Genomic DNA, 21,765 nt, shown 5'->3' on the forward strand with positions numbered 1-21,765 from the left:
TCCTGCTGAGTAGTGTGCAAGTTCTCTTGGGAGACACCTTTTTAAATATTATGTGTGCCTAATGGCACTGTTGGTAATTATTTTTCCAAATATCAAGCTTTTCATTGCTCAGTAAATATTTGGAGCAGAAACAGAAACCAGAACCTTAGCATGCTCATGTATGACAGATACCTCTTATCTTATTTGTTCTGAAGCAGTGGTGCTGAGGAGAAAATCACATAATTGCATCACTTATTCTAAGGTAAGGTTTGACAATACCTTCAGAAATTTCTATTTAAATTCATTTTGTTAGGAGAGGACAAAAGTAGTTCTGAGCTTTGTTGAGCTTTCTGTCTACTGTCAAGGGAGAAACATAGCTAAGTAATTGATAGGAGAAATGACACGTACTGTTTGGCATTCCAGTTTTGCTTTCCAGTTTGCATGAATATTAGGAGGAAGCTTGTGACTTAATACACACCTGTCTTAATACAATTAACGTAGCCTTAAATTTAACATTCCTTACAAACCATGCTCTAAATATTTGTTGCCTGATTCAAGTTCCTAAGAGGTTTTGATCTACGTGCACTATGGACTTTATTGAGCTCTCCTTTGAGAACTGGAGATGCTTTATATCTGGAGAGGGTTGGTTCACGTGTCTGTGGCATACAGTAATGCCCAAACCAGTGGTCTAAAACTACAGCATTGTCGCAGTTCAGAAAAAAATAAACTGTCAAAGAAATTATACATTTTGGTACCAAAGAACCATTTATGCCTCTTGGTAATGGAATAATGTGTCACAAACTTTATTTAGGTGTTGCAGTGTGGCAGTTCAATCTGACTTGTAGCACTTACTGGAGCAAGCTGACTGCGAGGAGTAATTGTCTGTACTCATCTAATAAACTCTTTGTGGTTTGGGCAACTCTTCTCTTGCATAGGAGCAGTCTTTGAAGGGCTGGTTGTCGAGTGCTTGGCTTGTAATTGCAGTGGCACGTAGGAGGAGAGAAACAGGAGGAGATAAGGGAGAAACAAGTTTTGTAGCCTAGAACCAATGAGGCCTGTGAAGAAGCATCACGTCCAGTGGAGGGATTAATAGACATCCTCAGCACTCAGATGTCTGCTCTGTTGGGTGATCTCTATGAAATTACCTAGATGGTTGGATCAACTGCAGGCTTGATTCACTTCCTGGCTTGTAATAAATATGCTAAGGAAGAAGCAGAAATAATGGAACCTATTTGGGCACTGACATGCCATTGGGTTTTCATAAATTCCTGGAAGTATAATGCTGGCAAATGAATATTCATAAACCAGGCTATTAAAATTTTAAGACAACCTTGAGGGGATGATGATGTTAGATTCCAGAGTTAATTATAGAGATGGTAAAATTCTTGGCTAACTAGGCTGAACATACTCTCACAATAGTTTTTACACAACACAACAATCAGAGGGAGCCACAGTGTTAGATGCACGTTCCGAATCTCTTAATATATTCCCTGAACTGAAAGTCTAGCAGTATAGAGAAGAGGAAGTATTTACATCCAGCTACTGTGGAAATAAATCACCTTCTAGTAGTTGAGTTGCCAGTCATTTCTTTTGAGCTTATTTTTGTCACTGAATTGGTTACACTTTCTGGGTTACTTGCCATAAGGTGCCCTGCTGGGCTGGCAAGCATGTGGTGGCTCTCTCAAAAATTGTCAGTTGTTAAATGCAGTCTGTATAGTGTTCACTAGACTTATTACAGGGAATACTAATGCTTCTGTAACTTTACTTACTCAAGGTGGCAATCAGTTTTAAGGATTGTTGCTTTGTTTTAAAAGTCTCTCTTCCTCTCAAAAGAGTTATGAAAATTTTCTGATTTCAGTTTTGTAGCATAGCAGTATTTTATGTTTTCAGAACTGATGGGGGTTTGGAGAGAGCTACTGAGGTCACAGTTCTAATCCCACTGGGAAGAAACAAATTGAAAATTCATAACTTTTGTTGATGGTCAGCATACTCTTATTTCTGCTATTCCATTTTTTTCCACAGTATTGATTAAAACTTTGAGAGAAATGCTGAAGCCAATCTGTCATACATGTCCTTGTAGTGGTACAATGGGCAAAACTGCTAAACAGGATTATAGCTACCTTTGAATCAGGGTAGTTAAAGTTCTAAATTATAGGATCTTAGCGAAATTAATGTTTTTGTTCCACTTCTAATATTTCCTTCCTTAAAAAGAAAGGTTAAAGGAAGAACACATTACTGTGTTTCTTGAATCAAAATCTGTACCGCAGGACCCTTTTAATGGCACAATCCATAGGAGGAAGAGAAACAAAATAATACTTGTCATTTTTTTTTAGACGTGATATGAAGTTAAAATCTAAACCAAACTAGTTATTTGTTTTGGTCACAGAACAGGAACAGCTGCTCACTCTCTTTATTTTGCCAGAGCAAGGAACACAAATACTATAAACAGAGATGAAGCAGTTCTTGAATCCCAGCAAAAAGCCTGAAAACAACTACGAATGTCAAAACATGCTAAATAGGATTCTGAAGGTTTGGGAGGATTTAGAAAATCATTCCAACTTGCCTTGAAATTGACATCTTTCTTCTTAAGAGGCAACACTTCAGCAGTCAGTAAGTCTAACAGAGATGCTATGTGACCATGAAAATGCAAAGTCTTAAATTTTGAAATATACTTTATCAGAGATAATACTTCCAAGAGCTCTCATCAATTTGGGGAGTGCAGCATGAAATCGTACTGGTCAAGTGAATGTGCTGCAATTTTGAGAGAAGGGAAATCACTTATTAACCTCAGCTTTCAGCAACCCTTGTTGTAGGGTGACTAAAGAGGCAGTGTCTGCTTTTGAGCGTAAAACATAAGCTGCCTTTTGGACAGAGGCCTTCAGAGTCCTCTGAGAGGAAAGCGTATTTATGACTTGCAGTTTGTACGATTAAGTAAGAATTCCACACTTACTGCTCAGTCTTGAGCCCTCTTACTACAAGAGGGACTTGTGCCACAGAAACTCTCCTACCCACCTTCTTCCTACTTACCATGCTATAACAGTGTGGCCTCTCTACATAAGATCAGGCAGGAAAAATAAAAATATACATCTGAAAGATATATTTTTATGATGGAAAACAAAGTTCAAGAGTGTTCTGGATGAGAGGCTTTTGAATGTAATTTGCAGGCAGCCAAAGTTGCATTGGTTGCATTTGTGCAGGAGACAGCAAAGTTACTTGCCACAGAGGAAGAACTGAACAGATGCCAAACCTTTATCACAAATCTGTCCACTGGGAAGAAAAACCTTGTTTGTTGGAAGCCCAGGCTTTTCCTTAGCACATTGATTTTTTAGTAGGTACTTCCCCTTCTTTCTCAAATCAACCATCCATCAGACGATGGATGCAAATGGTTTCTGTCATTGATGCCAGATGTCTCTGTGAACACTATGTTCTAGAAAGACTGGAAGTGAGAGACTGGCTTAGTGGTGATGTTGCACCCAGCACCAATGCTAGGCATCTGCAATGAAGTGAACGTTTTTTTCCCTCAGTTCAACAGGACTGAGCCAGTGCTCCAGAAACACGGGGGATGCTGCAAGATAAAGGTTGTGTAGAATGTGAACTTTAACTTGTGGAACAAAAATTTTTTTTCTGAGGATGATGAAAGTACCTTTAAATAGATCCCTCTTCTTTCTGTTTTGCTTTAATGCCCTTTTGTAAGGTTCCTGTATTTGAACTTTGCAATACCAGCGAGGAAGGAGATAGGGAAAAAAAACTGAATGGAACTTGATGGAGTGTCTTTTTCCAATAGAAAAAAGAAAAATTGCTGATGGTACATCAGCTTTTCTAGCTGGGAGTGTTTCTTGTTATGAGACAAAGCAGGGTAGAGAAAGAAAATGCAAATAAATCCTGATCTTTGCTTGAGGTCAGGTTATTACTTCAAATTCTTGGGGTCTCCTCACTTGGTCTCCTCTGGCCCTGATGTTCCTGAGACTCCCAGGAGACAGGAGTATCAGGAAGATGACTGGCCTCAAGTTTTAGTTCCATTTATTTTTGTCAAAGTGGTCAGCGACTGTGTAAAAATAGTCTCTTCTCCCTGTCTGCGGGAAGAAGGGGGATGTGATCTCAAGGAGCCATCTTGCAGGTGTTGCAGCGAACGGCCTGTGAGCTGCCTCCTATCCCTGTGTTTTGGTACATTCATGGTGCCCAGTTTGAAGTTTTATATCGAGTCATTTGTCAGCACCTCAGTGAGCTCCCTATCCCCCTCCCATTCATAGCCAGTGCTGCCTGTGCCTTGCATGTGACTATGCCCTCTTATCAGGAGCCTCTCCTTGCTCTCAAGAGCAGATACTCCGCAGTCCTGAAGATAGCACTGTGATACAGGCAGCAAGTGTCCTAAAGAGTGTAGTTGTGTGAGCTTCAAACCTTGCGGGATTTATATGGAGCTCTGGTCTTCTCCTCTTTCCTTTAATGATTAATAAGCAATTACAAAAGGTTTTATTGTTTGTTTGCTTTTTCAAACAGGAAACTCCACACTTGTTTTGTTTTGTTGTTTGGTTTTTTTTTTTGGTCCGAGGAGCATATGGCTGTATCGATTGTGCAGAGCTGCCACTCATTTTGCCAAGTCGTTGTTAATTTGCATGTGGCCAGGCAGCATTTATGAAAAAGCCCTGCCCTGCCCCTGCCTGCTCCCTCATTGTTTCCAAATAAAGGCATGTCTGAAAGGGGAGTTAAGCCTCCAACTGCCGGACCTTAAAGAAGGGACCTTTTACCCATGGATTGAAAAGAGGTGATTTATCTGCAACAAACCGTCCCTTCCCCACCCCCTTCCCTTTCTTAAATTAGGTGAAAAGTTACTTTAAAATTTAAATCATGCAAACTGCTTGTTTTACACTCATACTCTCTAGCAGACAGTTTAGGAACCTAACCATCAGGCCTGGAGTTACCTCAAACTTAATGCAACGTCCAGCTGATATATTTAATTTTACCTTTAGAGCACTTTAAACAGAAAATACTCATATTTTTGGAAGACATTTAATAAGTGATCCTTTCCCTGTGTATAAACCCTCATCTATGTGATGAGTTGGGAAGGTGAATGGCTGCCTTTAATGCAAGGTAGTAGGTAGGGTGACTTTGTTTTTTTGTTATTTCTTAAGCCAGAAGTACTCTTTATCATGGTTTAATACAACTTTGACTTGGCATAATGGTGGTTAGCTGTGTATGATCTTCTAAGGACATAGCTAACATGAGGTTGTTAGGAAGCAGTAATTTATTAGACCAGCTGGTATAGGGGGAAAAAATGAGCCAAGCTTTCAGGCACACCAGCACTTCATCAGGTCTGAAATAGAAGCAGCAGATTTCAAGGTTAAACAGAAGTTATGAAAAAACAATCTGTTTAATCAGACATGCATTGAACTGCCAAAAAGGAGCTTGCTGGTATAATATTCCTCCAGTGGAGGGGGGAGGGTGAGAAGATAATTGTTATAGTGGAGAAAGAAATAAGGAGTTTACAACCTGCTAAACAGAGGGAGGCTATAAAAGCAGTACCTGATGAGCTCATGGTTGTTCTCAGTATCTATAGGGGAATTGGGAAATTTTAGCTCTATGTCTTCTCTTTGCAAGGTTTTATTTTTGTAGGATTTTTGAGAATCAAGATTGCCAGATCAATCATTTATGAACAAATAGTTGAGTTTAACAAAAGGAACTTTATCAGGCAAATCTCGTTTCAGGCTTTCTTTGTCAATTGGTTGTCAACCTTAACCTACACTAACTTAAGAAGTTACGTAGTACTCAGTTAATATTTCTAAAGGTAATGGCAGAAAGAAAGAAAAAAAACCCAACTAACCAACCAACCAAAACCACAAAAAATCCTCTATTTTGTTTAAGCACAAAGTATTTACTTCTAAAATATGATCAAATCTATTCTAACAAGAAGCCCTGAACGTTTTTTTTTATTTATATTTTTTCTAATACATTTTTAATCTATTCTTTTCCTCAAGCAGAAGCCAAATTCAGAGTTGAAATATTTAAAAAAAAAGTTTCAAGGCTTTGTAGAATGATAGATGCTTTACTTGGACTTCTAACAGGGTTGCAATGTGCTGTTTCTAAGCTTTGAATTAGGTTGTGGTATCAATATGGATTTGATGATGCACTCACTGACAATGTATATTGGACTGTACACTGTGGAGAGCAGAGAACTGTTTGATGCTCCTTAGAAAAAGCTTTTCATTTTTTTTCTGTAGTGCTATATCTTAAATTGATTAATATGATAGTTAAAGCTATGTCAGATTAAACATGTTAAAGTAGAAATCGTTATCTTCTAACTTGCTCATCTGGCTTCTTAGTTATGTTTGATGGGCTGTCTGTACAAATGCCCTCTAAATTAACCCCTTTGTATACTAACAGTTGCTTTTAAAGTTATGGTATCCGCCTTTATCATGCAAAACTGACTTTCACTATCAGTTATAATGCTCAAAAGGATTGATGCTGTTGGAAGGGTATCAGGAGTCCCGGGGACCAGCCTGTTCGTTTCTCTGAGTCCCACTGCTCTGTGTTAAGAGGGCAGAGTTATTTACTCAGCTGTGTCCTGTTAGTATCACAGGGCTGGATAGGTGACTCTTGCATTTAACCCAGGCTCTGGATAGGTGGAGGAGGCCAGAAAAGCTTTATCTAATTCAGATAAATTACTTGCCAGGAAGGGGTGTAGCTGTGCTAGCATTTGTCTTTCTCTGCTGGAAGTCAGCTTCCTCCAACCTGCTGAACCAATAATTTGAAAAAAGTTATCATGTGTTGGGAGGAATTACATAGCAAGTAATACATAACAAGATAGATTAAGAGACTGCAGCATCTTCTATGATTCTTGATGTTGTAGGGTATGGTATATCTGTATCTTGGCTTCCTTCAAGGTAGTTTTATGAAAACTTTCAAAGATTAATGTTAAAATATTCCTTTCATGTGGTACTTGAGTCTTATAAGTCTTCAGTCACATGGGTAGTATTGGAGCTAAGGTTTTTGTGTTTTGCTCTCAAATTCGTTAGAGAATTTACCTGTAATTAGTTGTGAATGCCCTCCAAGACATTTCCCAAAAAAATGGACACCAGGTCACCCTAAGACTGGTCTTGAGGCAGTGGCTATATTGAGTGTGGCCTCTGTGCAGCAAGCTCATAGAGAAAGTAATATTAGAAGCTAAAAGTAATATATTGGTTTTGTATTTGACCAAAAAGGGGTAGAAGCATTAGACTGATATTTGGTGTGGAACAAGTTACAGAAAAACTTTATTCTAACTGGAGCTTGATGGAGTGTTATGACGCCGTTCTAACAGATATGGGCTTTGTGTATTGGCTGCCTGTTGTGTAAGTAGCTTTTATTTATGGCAGAGGTAGCCAGCATGCTCTATAAAGTTGAAATAAGACTATTTATAGGACTCCAACCTGATTCATTTATATTACCAGTGCCTGGAAACAGAGAGAATTAACTGGCATAACACTTGATGGGATTAAAAATAGGAAGGGGAAAACTTATTTGTAGCAAATTCAATAGATGGAAATGGATTAACTACATATTATTCTGACAAAATTGGACCCCAAATCTATTCAGTGTTCTTCTCTTTCAACCTCTATGTCTTAGTAGGGGTAACTGAAAGGATGCAAAAGGCTGCTGCATTCTCCAAACTTAAAAACTATTCATTATTTATTTTTATTATAAGATATTAAGGAAGGGAAAAGAGTCTATGAACAGAAGCAGTTAAGCCCTTTAGATAAGGAAATAAAAATAAAATGTTACTTTTATTTTTCTGGAGTGAGGGATAGATTTATTACAGTGTTTAACAATGTTTGTTATTGTATATTCCTGTTAAGATATTTTCCACAAAGAAGTGGCTGTGGAACACCCTCGGTGTTGATCCATTTGAAAAAAAACCACTACAGCTAACAGTTTATGACTTACACAGAGAAACTTAACTTTTGAAATAAATTGCTTAACTTTTGAAATAAAACAAGGCAGTGCTCTACACTAAATGTATATTTCAGGTATTCCTGGTGCTGATTCATCTCCATCTACTCATTTCTCTTCTTGCCTTTCTGTGTTTGGCAGTAATTTTGGGGGTTACTTACCAAGCTGCCTTACTTTCTCTTTTCTTTGCTTCTCAATTACAAGACAAAATGATAGGACAGATGAGTTGTGTGTTTATTCTGATATAGAATTTTCGTATAATCAATACATGAAAATAAGCTAAAAAAACCTCACCCAAACAACCAAACTTTTTTCCTGTGATATCCAGTTTCTATACAGGTATGTTTTACACACCCACAGATCCTTGAAATATTAGAAGCTGGATGCTCTCACACTGTTCTTCATAAAGACGTGCAAGAAATATTGGTAATACTTGGCCAAAAAAAGCTTCCCAAAATGAAACTACTTGAGAACTTACATCTGCCAAATTGCTTAATGGACTACTTTCACACATATGCACACATACCTTTGAGTGAAGAAAGTGAGAATTTGACTATAAAAATTAAATTATGCTTTCCAAGTGAAATCCTTATATAGTGTCTCCACTAGGAACAAGCCTCCAGTTCAGCGTTCATTAAGTAGCATTCTAGTGCTCCAGATATCCTTGGATAGGATTTGTTCTTTTACTCCATATTGTGAGTTAATGCAGCTCCTGGACTTACTCCAGTCTGTGCTGACTTTACATCTAGGCTTTGGGTATAAACTGCTGATTATGGTTTCAAACTTCCCAGGAAATGAAAACAAAGAGCTCAAGAAAATGTTGCAGCTTTTCACAGTGATCTCATGCATGGCCACATGCTGTCAGGATGTTTAAGTTTCTTGTGCTGAGTTTTAATGCAGGCATACTTTCCATGGCAGTTTGAAATACTGCTCTAGTTTGACTTACAACCACTGGCAAACAGTATACTTACAAAATAGTTCAAATGTCTTGAAATGTAGCCTTCACTGAGCTTGGTTTTAGTTTGGGGTTTTTTTTGTTGTTTGTTTACTTGACTATTTATGAACTCGATTTTTTAAGTCAAAGCAAGCTATGTGCATGCTGAACTGCAATACAAATTGTTAAATCATATATTTAGAGAAGCTGCTGGATTACTTACTTCTACTGCTGTATTTTATTTAGTTTTTCCATTAGCACTTAAAAAGTCAGGCCAAGTATAGAAAGGCAGTGAGGAAAACAAGCATCTTGCTTGGACTTCAACAACTTCGTGTGGAGTTTTGATATAAAACTTAATAATAAATATGCCAGTAATGCTGATGTGCTGAAATGAAGTTCCCAAATGGCTCCCAGAGGCTCCCTGCTGTAGGAACAGGGACTATTTTTATACTATAAGAATACCTTTCTGTAGACTCTGTGAGGAGGACACTGGTGCTGACAATACTAGGAGCGTGAATTTCCTGTATATCTGTGCAGCACATGCTCTGTTAAGGTGCTGAAGCTCATGTGCACCTACCATGTATTGTTCACTTGCTTGGATCACAAACTGTGATTCCAGCCTTTACTGTGCCTGTGAGGATGATGGGGCATTTTAAGAAAGAAGCTTCTTGGGGTCCATGTACCCCTAAACTCCCCAAGGCTTGCAGTATCTCCTTTTTCCAGAGAACTACAAGGTCCTGGGTTTGGAGTCAGTGCAGTGTGGGTGGCGAAGAGAAGTCTTGCTGCAGAACTTATCCCGTTTTCCTCCTGGGTTTTGCAGCCCCTCCTGAGCTCTGTGCTCCTGTGGCAGCTGAATATCAGCTAAACACCAGGCTGTCTTCAGAGCCCTAAGTACTGAGCATTCTGTAGCATCACCTGGCACAGGGCTGTGTCCCGCTGTGATCTGCTGGCTAAGAAGCATTGTATTATGCGTGTCTGTGATTTTGAAGATCATGCACGATTTCTCAGCAGTGGTTTTGTCTTGCCCTTAGACAAATACCTTGCAAGGCAAGGTATTTTCTCCTTGCCTTGCAAGGACCTAGTCCAGCACCTTTTCTGTAACTGGTTGTTGGTGTATTACTGTAATAACAATGACCATCAAGACATCTAGGGAGTCTGTTCTTTCCAACTCTGATTTGTTCAAGCTGCCTGCCTTTTTTAAGGGATGTCTCTTTCCATTACACATGCTTAGTGCCTCTCTTCAGACAGCACAGCATTCCTCTGATGCTATTCATGGGACAAACAAGTTGACTGATGAAGGGAATTTACCTGCAAGAAAAAATTGTCCAAGACTATCAGCATGCTTTTCCACTATGACCTTGTGGTTGTTGGCCTGCTCCATAGTGTGCTGCTGAAGTTAAACTTTGTGTGTTCCAGTTGGTTCAGCTCTCACAAATACACCTTCTTAGTTTCCCATGAGTGATTCTCTCCTAGTAAAGTGTCAAGTCTGCTAGGTTGGACAGACCTTTACCAAAGTCTCCTGGAGAAAGAAAACAAAACTCTGCTCAAGAAGTTGTCCAGGTTTGTGGAGGGGATGGAGTGGAGTGGGTAAAGAGAGCCAGTGTGGAGACTGGGTCTCTAATGGGAGAACCTGCTGTGGGAGTTGGAGAAGAGCCAGGGGAGAAGTAGAGGTACCTTTGGAAACACTGAAGAATACAAACACAGTGGGATTACCCATAGGCTGGGGTAGAGGAGGAAGGCAGAAGTACGCAAAAGGCATCAGAAATAAAGTCAGAAGGGGGAATTGGCAAGGATGGGAACTGGGAGACTAAAAGGAGTAGAGCTGGGAATGGCAATTCTAGTCTTGGGAAGATGCATGAACTCTGGGACAAGTGCAGCTGAGCTCCTCCTGTGTGTCAGGAGGAGTAAAAGCTGCAGTGTGGCTGAACACTTCTTTCCAGCCATAACACGGGCATCAATACTGCATCAGCTTTGGGGGCTGTTCTCTGTATGTTCACGAGGTGGCTCAGGGAAGCTGGACTGTAACAAATCACTCACATCCCCAAGCAACTGCCCTTGTTCTCTCATTTCTAGCCAGTTTGTTCACTACATTTCATTTCAACAATGTTTTGCTTTTGAGCTTGAGCTGACCATCTGTGGATCAGGGAAAGAACACCTCCCCATTACCTCACTGAGACCCCATCTGTCTTCTCAGTGAATGTGTACCTGCAACACATAACTGGTGATTATGTGGTGGATGTATTTCCTCTCGTGTGACCTAGGGCTGAGGTGGCAGTTGATTCTTGTAAGGTCACTGGAGGAGGTAGGTGGCCTGTGTGGGGGACTGAGCATGGAAAACATTCTTCAGCCTTGATTTAAAGCACAGGTTCAATGTGAGTCATGATTCTGTTCTTTCAGCATCACCTTTGATATGCATAGATTTTGATGAAATTACTTTTCTAACCTGTTCTTGAAGAATTCAGTGAGAACATTGTAGCTCTGCACCAGTCAGGTATGAGTACAGTTAGTAACTGTGCTTTGTCCTGAGTAATGAAAAAGCCATGTTTCTTTGTGAGGGTGACTTCCCTATCACTTAGGTAATCTTTTGCATTTAAGATATTCAGAATACAGATTAAAAAAAATGTTAATTCTACTTCCTTTTTTCCCCCTCATCTTTAGCACAGTGGAGGAGATACTGCTGTATTTCTAAACTGTTCCCAATATTCCTTCCTGAAGACTGTCTTAGGATTCTTAATGTCTGTGAGCAAAGATGGAAAATGAGAGTGTTAGGGTTTAACATTTAAAATTAAAACTGTGAAAGCATGAAAGCATTTGAAAGCATTTCCTAGTGTGCAGTTACACAAATGATCCTAAATTAACAGGTGTCAAATCAGCAGTCACCTGTGAGGGTGCCACTGGGTTTTTTTATGGATGAACCTGAGTTTATTGAGATTCTCCTTTCTAGCCAAGAGGAGAAATAGTGTTCCCCTGGTACTTTGGATTTGTCAGTGGGTACTCTGGGAGACTTGAAATGAATGGATGGACCCATTTCCTCTAGCAACTAGTGCCACTCCGATAGGTTTTCTCTCAGCCTAGCCTGGATGTCTGTGAAATGTGACTGACTTCCGTAGTTCAGGGCTATCTTGACTTCTTCCTAAAACTCTTTAACAGGTCTAATGCACATGCACCAGTCCATCTCATTCCTAGAGTGTTGTTTTTTTCCCTACAACATTCATTATTTATATTCATAATAGCATGCTGTGCTGCTGATCTAAGCAAATTGGGCACAAAGTGAGTTAGCTTATGTAGGACTTACCTGTGTGTAATTATGTCTGACTGGCCCTTTTTTGAATGTGTGTGCCCCATTTCTTTGTATTATATTGGGTGAGAATAGATTTCGACCAGAAAGTCAGCAATTCTGAGCCGAGATCTGTGTGTGCATCTGGACAAAGCTTCAGCCCAAAATGATAATGGTTAAGCTTACAAACTACCAGTATGATCCTCAGCTGCGTTTTTTAACACGAACTCTTTTGAGTGAATTTGCCATATATTCTATGTCTTTTATTTATAATAGTGTGAACCCCAGGTTCGCTGCAGGAACAGGACGTAACTGTGGTAGTTTCATTACTTCAATAGGGTGATAATCATAGTTTGGTTTTACTCCCTGTGCTCAAGAGAGTTTTCTAGCTGTGAGAATCATGTAGTAAATACATCATTATATCTGGTAATATGAGGTAGGTATTTAAACCTTACTGGGTTGTGTTGAAAGAAGGATGGATGTGCTCTGTCTGTACTGACCTGAAGGGAAAAGCCACTCTGAGTGGCCCCTTGGAGGGGTCTTGCAGCAGCACTGTGGCAGGAGGTGGTCCACACTGCTCTCCCCTACAGCTCTAACCACAGAGCAGTCTTGTGGCTTTCCTGGCAGACTCTGTGCTGGGAAAGAGGATAGGATGGTATCCAAATCTAGCGTCTTGAAGTTACCTTAGGAGAGATGTAAAGTGGAAAATAGACTGAATCAAAAGAGATGCAGCAGAAGGAGGGGTTTTGTTCTTTTTTTTTTTTTTTTTTCCAGATAGTTATTTCTGTGCAGAGTAAATCATTACTTCTGAAGCCATCTGTCTGAATTGCAGTGAATCTCACCATAACTGATCAAGACTAATAAATAATTAAATAGCAGTGCTCAAATGAGTATCTGTACCTCGCTTTCATCTAGTTCTCTTGGTTCTGGTGTTTGACAAGTACCTGTCTTCTGCCTTGGAGCCGACAAGGCAGCTGTTTTCATACCCATGCTGCTGCCCTACTTTCAAGCAACTCATGCAGTGAGAAACCCGATTATTTTTTTCAGTCTAGTGGCCCTACAATGTGCTGTGGTGGAATCTGTACCTGAACTCCCTGCAGTTTCGCACTGCTTGTGGTAAACCTGAAGTGTCTTCCTCAGCTGTAGGTGCTGGCTGAGTGTAACCTCTGGCACAGGAGCAGGGAGAGCTGCAGGCCAGCGCTGCTGTGCCGGGGGTGCCGTGGCTGTGCGGGCACAGGGGTGGCAGCGCGGTGGGCCGGAGCTGAGCAGGGCTGGTGGGCTCCAGCTGCCGCTGCGCTGCCAGCTTGCAAGGTAAACACTGGGTGACCTACAAGCCAGCCAGTCAACTCGCACGTGGCCTTATTAGGCAAGCTGCAGAGCCGGTGTCTGGGGACAGAACATGCTGGATGGCAGCAGAGAGCGCACAGCCCAGAACGGATCCAGCCCAGACCCCGGGAGATGCGACCCAGTACTGCGGCACTGACAGCGAGCTGCTGCTGCCTGAGCCCCGCTGTCAGAGAGACTGAAACTCTGCCTGGCAAATATCAACAATTGTGCCATTAAGAGGTGGCTTTAAAAAGTAAAATGCTTTTTGTGTAAATGTTAGTAACCTGTAGTTCTCTTCCTTGACGTATTTTTCGTGTGCTTGGTTGTAATCTTAGGACACCAGCACCAGTTCACGCTGTCAGTCCATACTCTGAAACACTTTGTGGGGGCCTTTGCTGGGAAGTGTGTTTTCATTCCTTGTGCTGCGTGCTTTCAGAGGCACACCTGAACTAAGGGGAATTAATTTTTTTTTTTACTTCAGGACTTGTTTCTCCTCTCTTCTTATGCAGTTTTATGCCCTTTATTGGAAGACTGATTTCTTACTGGCTAAAGCAATGATCTTGCTCCCAGAAGAAGGGGAATATTGGCACCCACAGCCTGTGTGCAGACTAGCACTAGTCTAGGTTGCTTCATACCCGCCTCATAAAAACTGACTTTCACGTGAAAGAAGCCTTAAAAAACAAGAAAAAAATTATGTTTTCCCTTTAGTAAAATCTCCGTAGATTTAGACAAGTGTATCACAAGCAGATGCTGTGCAAGCTTTCCTGGGCAGCTCTGGGAAGGCTCCTCAGATCTGACTTGTGATTAATTTGCTATTAGTGATTGGTAGCCCCCTGAGAACTTATCATGTTTGTGATTTTTGCAGGGGCTTTGGGAGTGAATGAGGGCAATAAAGAGAAAAATACCATAGCTGCTATGAATTTAAACCTGCTCTCTAGAGACTAAGATCCAGAACTGCAGCATCACTTTGTTAACCAGATCTTCTTTCCTCATTAATTTTTGCTTAGCCATGCTGGATGTAAATTAAGGTCTGGTACACGTGCCTTTTCATAGTGACACTATTTTCAGTGACAGTACTTCTAGCTGAGCTGTCTTACCTTGACCATCAGCGTTTTAATACAGCATACATTTTTTTCTTTATTTATTTTACTAAATATTTAATTTTCTGAGAAAGCATTGAGATTTGCTATAGAGAGCATGGGAGCTGGGCTTATAGATTTGTTGTTTGCAAGGTTATTGTCTGCCTGAGGCTCAAAAAGTTGTATTTCAAGGTAAGTATGCAGGGATATGATGTAGCCTGTGAAATGTCACATCACAGTGGCAAACAAAATTTATGTTTTCCTTAGATGACTACTATCACAAGGAACCAAAGAATGTTGTTATAAATTCTTCCTTGGGGTGTGTGTGTCTGTCTCTGCTCCCTTTTTGGGCTTTTACATGCACACAGTGATAGCAGTGCAGAGGTGTACAAGAGCAGACAGGAGAAAACTCAGTAGTGTGGCTGGGCTTTTTGTGTCACTTAACTACATGGGGCCACTTGCTGCTCCAGGCAAGGAGACAGCCTTGTGCTGGTTGTAGGCACCAGAAGTGCCAGAAGATAGAGAAATGCATCCTGAAAACCCTAGCTGTTTGTTTTCAGGACAGGCATTTCACAGACAGTTTCCCAACAACAGTTAAAGCCCTTGGTTGTCCCAGCAGCAAAGCTCTTGTTCACTGCAGTAGTAAAGAAGCAGCTGCTGCTGGTGGTGTGACTTCAGAGAAGGATGTCCATGGGTCTGTGGCTAACCCTGTGCCCTTACAATCCGAGCTGCAGCTGCTTTACAATGAGCCATGGTGTGAAACACTCAAAATATTGATTTGTTAGGTAAAATCCCATATCTCTTCAAAGTTCTTGAGCTGTTTAATCATTCAAGTTGTACATATTGCTGGGGAATGAGTTCCTGCCATATCCCCGTTTCCAGCCATTGACTCAGTCCATGCCTAACCCTGGCTGTGTTCATGCCTGACATCATCTCTTACTGTTTCAGGCCCAGAGACAAATAGGTCTGACTGAATTTGGATAATGTGCCTCACTGGTATATCTGATTACTACATGTGAAAAGGGTATGTGGCCTTTGAACTTCCTTGAAGGAGCTACTCTAGACTGATCCTACTCCTAAAGAGGAAAACCTTGGACATCTTTTAATTATGCTACAGTCTTGCCAAACAGTTTTGCAAACGAGACGTAGGCCTGTCAGGGAACATTAGACTCATGTTCCTTATTCTGAAAATGTGTTGCAAGATTGAAAGGTACCAAAATCTCCTTTTAGGAGCAATCTACTGCTAAAATTAATGTCTCAAGGGACATTTCTTCAAATCTAAAAGAGTAATCTAGAGATTGGAAGGGGATTTTTTAGTGTATGTGCAAAAATATCTGTTGTTCTCCCTCTTCCCTCAGCACGTGAATAAATAACCAGTACAAAAAGACCATCCATATTCTTTCAAGACATCTCTATCATCTTGTTCTAAAAAACTCAGTCCCCTTTATCAATCTTACTAATCAGCTTTTTTGATCTCTTTGCATATGACCTGTTTTAAAGTGCACCACACAGACAACGCAGTGCTGAAGTTTATCTGAAGACTTCTCCAAAACATACTCACTGACCAGACATAAATCTTCTTGCCAGGATTGTTTCTGAAAAGGATTACATTTGCTTTCCACTAGAGTAATGACACCATGTCAGGAAACTATCCCGGTTTTAAAGTTCATATGAATGGCCTCCATTTAAGAAATGAGAAATTATCACTTATCCACATACATGAGGTTTGGATGGAGAAGGCAAAACCACAGTACATACTGTGTTTGCAAGCTAGGCTGTTTGGATGTGACTCAAGATGGTAACTTTCTGTTAAGTGATTGCAGTATTGAAGTAATCTTCTGGTAGATTTTCTACCTGTATTTTAGCTTTGGGCTGACTTATTTCTTGAACACATTGGCAGAAATTGCTGGAGAGTGAGAAAAAGGGGAAATAAGGAAAGGGAGTACCTTGCCACTTCCCTTCAGAAAGACATGCCTGCATGCCAAAAACTGACAGGGCAGTGTGGGGTAGGTGAGCAGCCTGCAGGCTGGGAGGGGAGGTCAGATGGAGGGATGGAAAAGAGTGATCTGGTTTAGTCCAATCTTCTCACCTTCATTCCTTCAATCATCTCTAGCAACTCAGATCTTGGCATAGGTATTCCAAGGGTGCTTGTCTTATCCGGAGGAAGAGCAGTGGAATAAAATTCATGAGCTCCTTTAAGTCTCTACCCACGAAGTGGATGAAAATACGATTTCATCATCTTGTTTATACAGCTCATCTCAGTTTTCTGTGCTGCTCAGATTCCTGCTTACCTAACTAGCGTATTTGCTGAAAGTTTCTTTGTGCAGACACTGTGGGTTTTCTTTCCTCTGCGTTGTTGATTTCTTTAAAATTTTATTTTAAGTTTTCTTCAAACAGCTGTCATGGGCTTTTTTGATTTTTGCTTTTATGATAACTGCAAGTCACAACAAAGTATCTACTTCTCCTTATCACAGAGAAACACTTCTAAATATAAATTCATAAGTGATTAAAATTCAGGAAGGAAAAAGGCTTGATCTTGTTGGGACCTGATTCATAACTCCTCAGTGCTTTGGGACTGGCAGCCCTGTAAGTTGGGAACTGTTTTGCAAACCGTTTAAGCTCCAGCTTTGATTAGAGCGATTAGTTTTGCCAGACAAAAGGAAGATATTTTCCTTCTCTTCCTGTGGGAAGCTTCAGAACAACATTTAACTGCCAGCTGGTCTTTCATGAGCAGCCTCAGATTTGAAATGTATACATGCTTAACCTCGAGCTCTTTGCCCAGATGACTGCAAACTTAGCTTCCCGCTGGGCTGCCCCCCTTTCTGACGGCTGAACTGTTGTTCTCTCTTTGTTTGCTTATATTGGAGGCTGCTAATGCTGAAGAATTAATGATGGCAGAGGGGGACAAGAACATTACTACCGATTTGTAACACAGCCTTGATAACATAGTTTGACTGAACACGCTTCTAGTTCCTGGAGACTGGATCTTTGTTGAAGGACAAACTGCTCTTCCTCCTTTCCTCATCAAGTATTTGGTGATGAACTTCTTTGCCTCTGGGAAAGATTTGCTTTTAAATCTGCTGTTTCCAAACAAGCAGCACGGTGCTAAATCCAAGACTTCTTTTCTTGATACCATTTTTACACCTTACTGTTTTTCTCCACTGCCAAAGCTGTTAAGGGACAGCACAGAGGCTGCTCTTGCAATAGATGATCCCTTTTTGATGGAAAGGAGGGAGGGAAGTGACCGGTTATTACGCTAAAGTATTCCCATTGATCTGTGAAGTGCAATACACTAAGTATACACTGTGAAGTTTAATATACTAAGGCCTCCAGTATCTCACAGCTTTAAAAGTTTTAATATTGGAAGCAGTGTTGGCACATACCCCTCGTCTTGAATTGACACTGAGCAAACTCTGAGATCACAAATTCTGCACAGTAGCACAGTTTCAGTATTAACAGCAGTGACATTAGTGTTAATTCATAGGTACTATGCACAGAGCAATGGCTGATTGCTTCACCTTCCAACCTAACATGAAGAGAACTTGAAACCAAACTTTAGAGTATGGGTAGGTATTCTTGTGAAGACTTGTTACAGATGTTGTTTTTATTGCATATTTAACTTTCCTCTGTAATAATTTTTGACCTGTCAACTGTTTATAGCAGGAACAGGAGTCCTACTTGCACCAAAGCCTATCACAAATATTTCTTCTCAGGTGGTAACCAGAGATGTTGGACAGATTGCCTTCTTACTGTGTTTTGCAGGTAGAATTTAAACAGCACGAGCAGGACCTATTTAAAAATTACACATTCTGAAAGGCACTCCAGGGGTTTTCCATCTTTCTTCAGCTATATGTGCTTTACCTTCTGCACCTCATTCACCAGGAGGATGCTGAGGACAAAATGTTGGGGGTGATGTATAGCAGAGGAATGTGGGAGCCTGATTCCTCCCTCCACAAATACAAACATATCCGTTCTCTGTTGTATGGGACATTGCCAGACATGGGGATGACATTTGAGCTGAGCTTACCTGCTTTGTTAGCCAGGAGGGTTGATCCCTTTTCTGATCATAAGATCTTGTGCCTTTTTCTTTGTTCTGGCACATCCTAAAAAGCGTACCCAGCAAAAATAAAAGGGAATATTTACTACCAGTTTAGTCATCAGACCAGGTTGGTAGGGAAACAGGACCTAGGAGAGGTCCTGCAGCAGAGGGAACGATGGGTAGGACTGTCTGTCTTGGCAACCCCGATCTATTGCATCAGCTCAGCTGTCGAGTCTAACTTCTCCTTCCACACTGCTTAAGGCTGCAGACACCAAATTTATCAAATGAATGTTATTTACCTGCACTTTATATATAAGAGAATCTTCCCTTATTGTGTATCAGATGAGTTACAGGTGCTTAAAAGTGCTCCAAGTAATAATGCCTCTATTTACAAGATCAGGTAAACAGTCTTCACACAAGCAGGGTTGAGAAAGAAGGGATTTTTCAGCACGAGGCATCTCTTATTGATATACCAACACAGATACTGGTCCTGAATCTCTCCATTAGCTGTTGCCAGCAGCTTCTTTCTTAGTTCTGCATTGTCTTGTTTTTGTGTTTTAAGCACAACTGCACTTAGGCCTAGACTGTAAAGCAGATTTTCAGGTTAATGGCAATTTGGAACTAATGTCAACAGATTATGTGTTTTGTTACTGCTTTTTTATATATTAGGCTCTAGTACATGGAAGCCTTCACAGCTGGACAAGAGAGAACAGCAGTGTCCATTTATGTTCTATCTGTGGTGCTGTGAAGTGGATAGAATTAAACATGAGAGGTAGCAAGGTTACAGGCAAAGAAAAAAACGTGGTACGAACCATCCAACATTTCTGAACCGAGGATGTTACCTGATGAGTCAGAGGCTTTGAGGTCATGTTCCTTGTGTTGGGTGGCTCTCATTCCATGGAGCTCTCGACTGTTGAAAGATCAGCTAATAAAAGGTGCTTTGGTTAGGGTGACTCGAACATTATTCATGCTTAAAAATAAATAAATGAATACAAATAACAGGGGCATTAGACAAGATGAAGTGCATTTTCTTCTATCCATTGTAATAACTTGTTAGCGTGAAAAAGAGTGTTTTGATGACCTAGAGAGGATAAATAGAACTTCATGGCAAGCCAACAGCCATTAATAGGTTTTTGATAGATTATATTTTTCATTTGTGGTTAAGCAGCATTATTGCGTATATGTTGCCTTTACATAGAGGTTCTCAGCATAGATCAGGGTTCTGTTGTAACAGATATCATAAAAACAGGTGAGCACAGTCAAGAACTTCAGTATTTTTTTTTAGACTATGTTTTAATGGTCCTGACAACCCCAGTCTTGTGGTGAGTTTTCTCGTGGAATTATAGAATTGTTTGGGATGGAAGGGACCTGAAAGACCATTTATTTCCAACCCCCCTGCCATGGGCTGGGACACCTTCCACTAGACCAGGTTTGTCAAAGCTCCATCCAAACTGGCCTTCAACACTTCCAGGGATGGGGCACCTACAGCTTCTCTGGGCAACCTGTTCCAGTGCCTCACCACGCTTAAAGAATTCCTTTCTGATATCTAATCTAAACCTACCCTCATTTGACTTAAAGCCATTACCCCTTGTCCGATTGCTACAGGTCCTTGTAAAAAGTCCCTTTCCAGCTCTCTTGTAACCCCCTTTAGGTACTGGAAGGTGCTGTAAGGTCTCCCTGGAGCCTTCTCTTCTCCAGGTTGAACCACCCCCACTCTCTTGACCTGTAACACTAATACTGCTTGAAACCTTTTTGAAGGGGAGAAGTCTGTTGGAGGGAAGCTAATGGGTTTCCCTATTTGTTTGTGTGGGTTAAATGCATGGACCTGTTTCAGTCACATATTTAATGCTTCTTTGTGTGTGTGTTAGACCATCAGGTAGTTCAGGGTGGGTGACTGAGCCAGGGTTATTGCACTATTTCCAATGATTATTTCCAGACTTTCAAAATTAACTATAAAAGTTTTCAACTCTTCAATCCAAAATCCATCAAATCTGTTTAATAATAAAAAAAAAAAAAAAAAAAAAAAAAAGGTAGCTAGACAGTACTTTTGTGCAATTTTGCACCTTCTGTCTCAAATTAAAATATTTGGAGCTGTGGTGTCTGTTCTTTAATCCCCACCCCCACCAGTAATTTTGCTCATATGTTATCCATAAATCTTGTCTGTTTTAAATGTTCCAACTAATAGTTAGGCAAAACATTTAAGCATAATGATATGATTAACAGAGTCCATTTTTTGGCAGCCTGGATGCTGTATTTCTTAAGCTAGCACTGCAGTTTATCCTGATTAGAGATATGAAGGAATTATTATTCTTCTTGGAGGATTTTTTTTGGTTTTGTTGTTGTTGGGGTTTTCTTGTTTGCTTGTTTTCATAATACGAGGATTTAGGGGTTCTGCAGTCGTTTTGCAGGAATATAATGTGTGATTTGGCTGGATCTTTGAAGTGGTAATATTATAAATCTCCCAATCACCATTGCCCAATCTGTTTTAGCATTCATGTGCCTAATTTCTGTTTGTAATCTGATTACTGGCTTGAGCTGCTCCGGCTTGCAGCCTATTGCTATGCATTTACTGTACTCCCTGGGACGCGATAGCCTGACAGCTCCAGTCCTGTGCTATGAAAAATCTCTACACGATATTGCTAAGACAGGCCTAGGGCTGTGGCTGCTGGAGAATTAGCTGCTATTGTAGTTTCTCTTTGCCGAATCCTTTGTTTCTGCGACCATGTTCAGAAATCCTTGGATCTCCAGCTATTTGGGAAATGTTAAATACTCTGAGGAGCAAGGTAAGAGTTCCAAGTAGATAGAAGAAAATGCAGTTCATTTGTGTGTGTTTAATCTCTCGTATATGTGTATGCATGTGTAAATATTGTTTGACTGGATCTTCTGCAGCTGCATTAGGTACTTTAGCAATCAGTATGCAGTTAGTCACCTAGGCTATTTCATTATTTCCTAAAGGGCACTTTTGAAAGATCCGATTAGATGGATCTTTTAATTAGCTTAGCATGCCACCGACTTAGGGCCTTTAAATATACTGAGTAACACTGGAAGGTTGCATCTACTTTTTCTTTTTGAATTCAGCATTTGAAATTTCTTACATGTTAAAGTGTGAATAGTGGTTTTATTCGGTAGTTTGTACCTAAGAGGGAGGGGAACTAGACTCAACAAACAGTTAAACTTGTGAGCAAGTTTGATTTACACTTCAGTAAAT

The 21,765-nt window shown here is 40.5% G+C and overlaps 1 protein-coding gene across 18 annotated transcripts in view; it reads left to right on the forward strand.

Moving 5' to 3' along the window:
• Positions 1–21,765, forward strand: part of SVIL (supervillin) — a 139,141-nt gene that overhangs the window by 46,787 nt on the left and 70,589 nt on the right. Inside the window, exon 1 of one of the 18 annotated variants that reach the window (XM_050310279.1) lies at positions 21,265–21,340. The exons of the other annotated variants lie outside the window; for them this stretch is intronic. Within the exon in view, the coding sequence (XP_050166236.1) occupies positions 21,280–21,340 (61 nt within the window). The 5' untranslated portion in view covers positions 21,265–21,279. Of the gene's footprint in view, positions 1–21,264; positions 21,341–21,765 lie in introns of those variants that run through there. 18 annotated transcript variants of the gene reach the window in all.

Source organism: Myiozetetes cayanensis, unplaced genomic scaffold (genome assembly GCF_022539395.1).
Source record: "Myiozetetes cayanensis isolate MyiCay16 unplaced genomic scaffold, myiCay2020 scf1, whole genome shotgun sequence".
Lineage (NCBI taxonomy): Eukaryota > Metazoa > Chordata > Aves > Passeriformes > Tyrannidae > Myiozetetes > Myiozetetes cayanensis.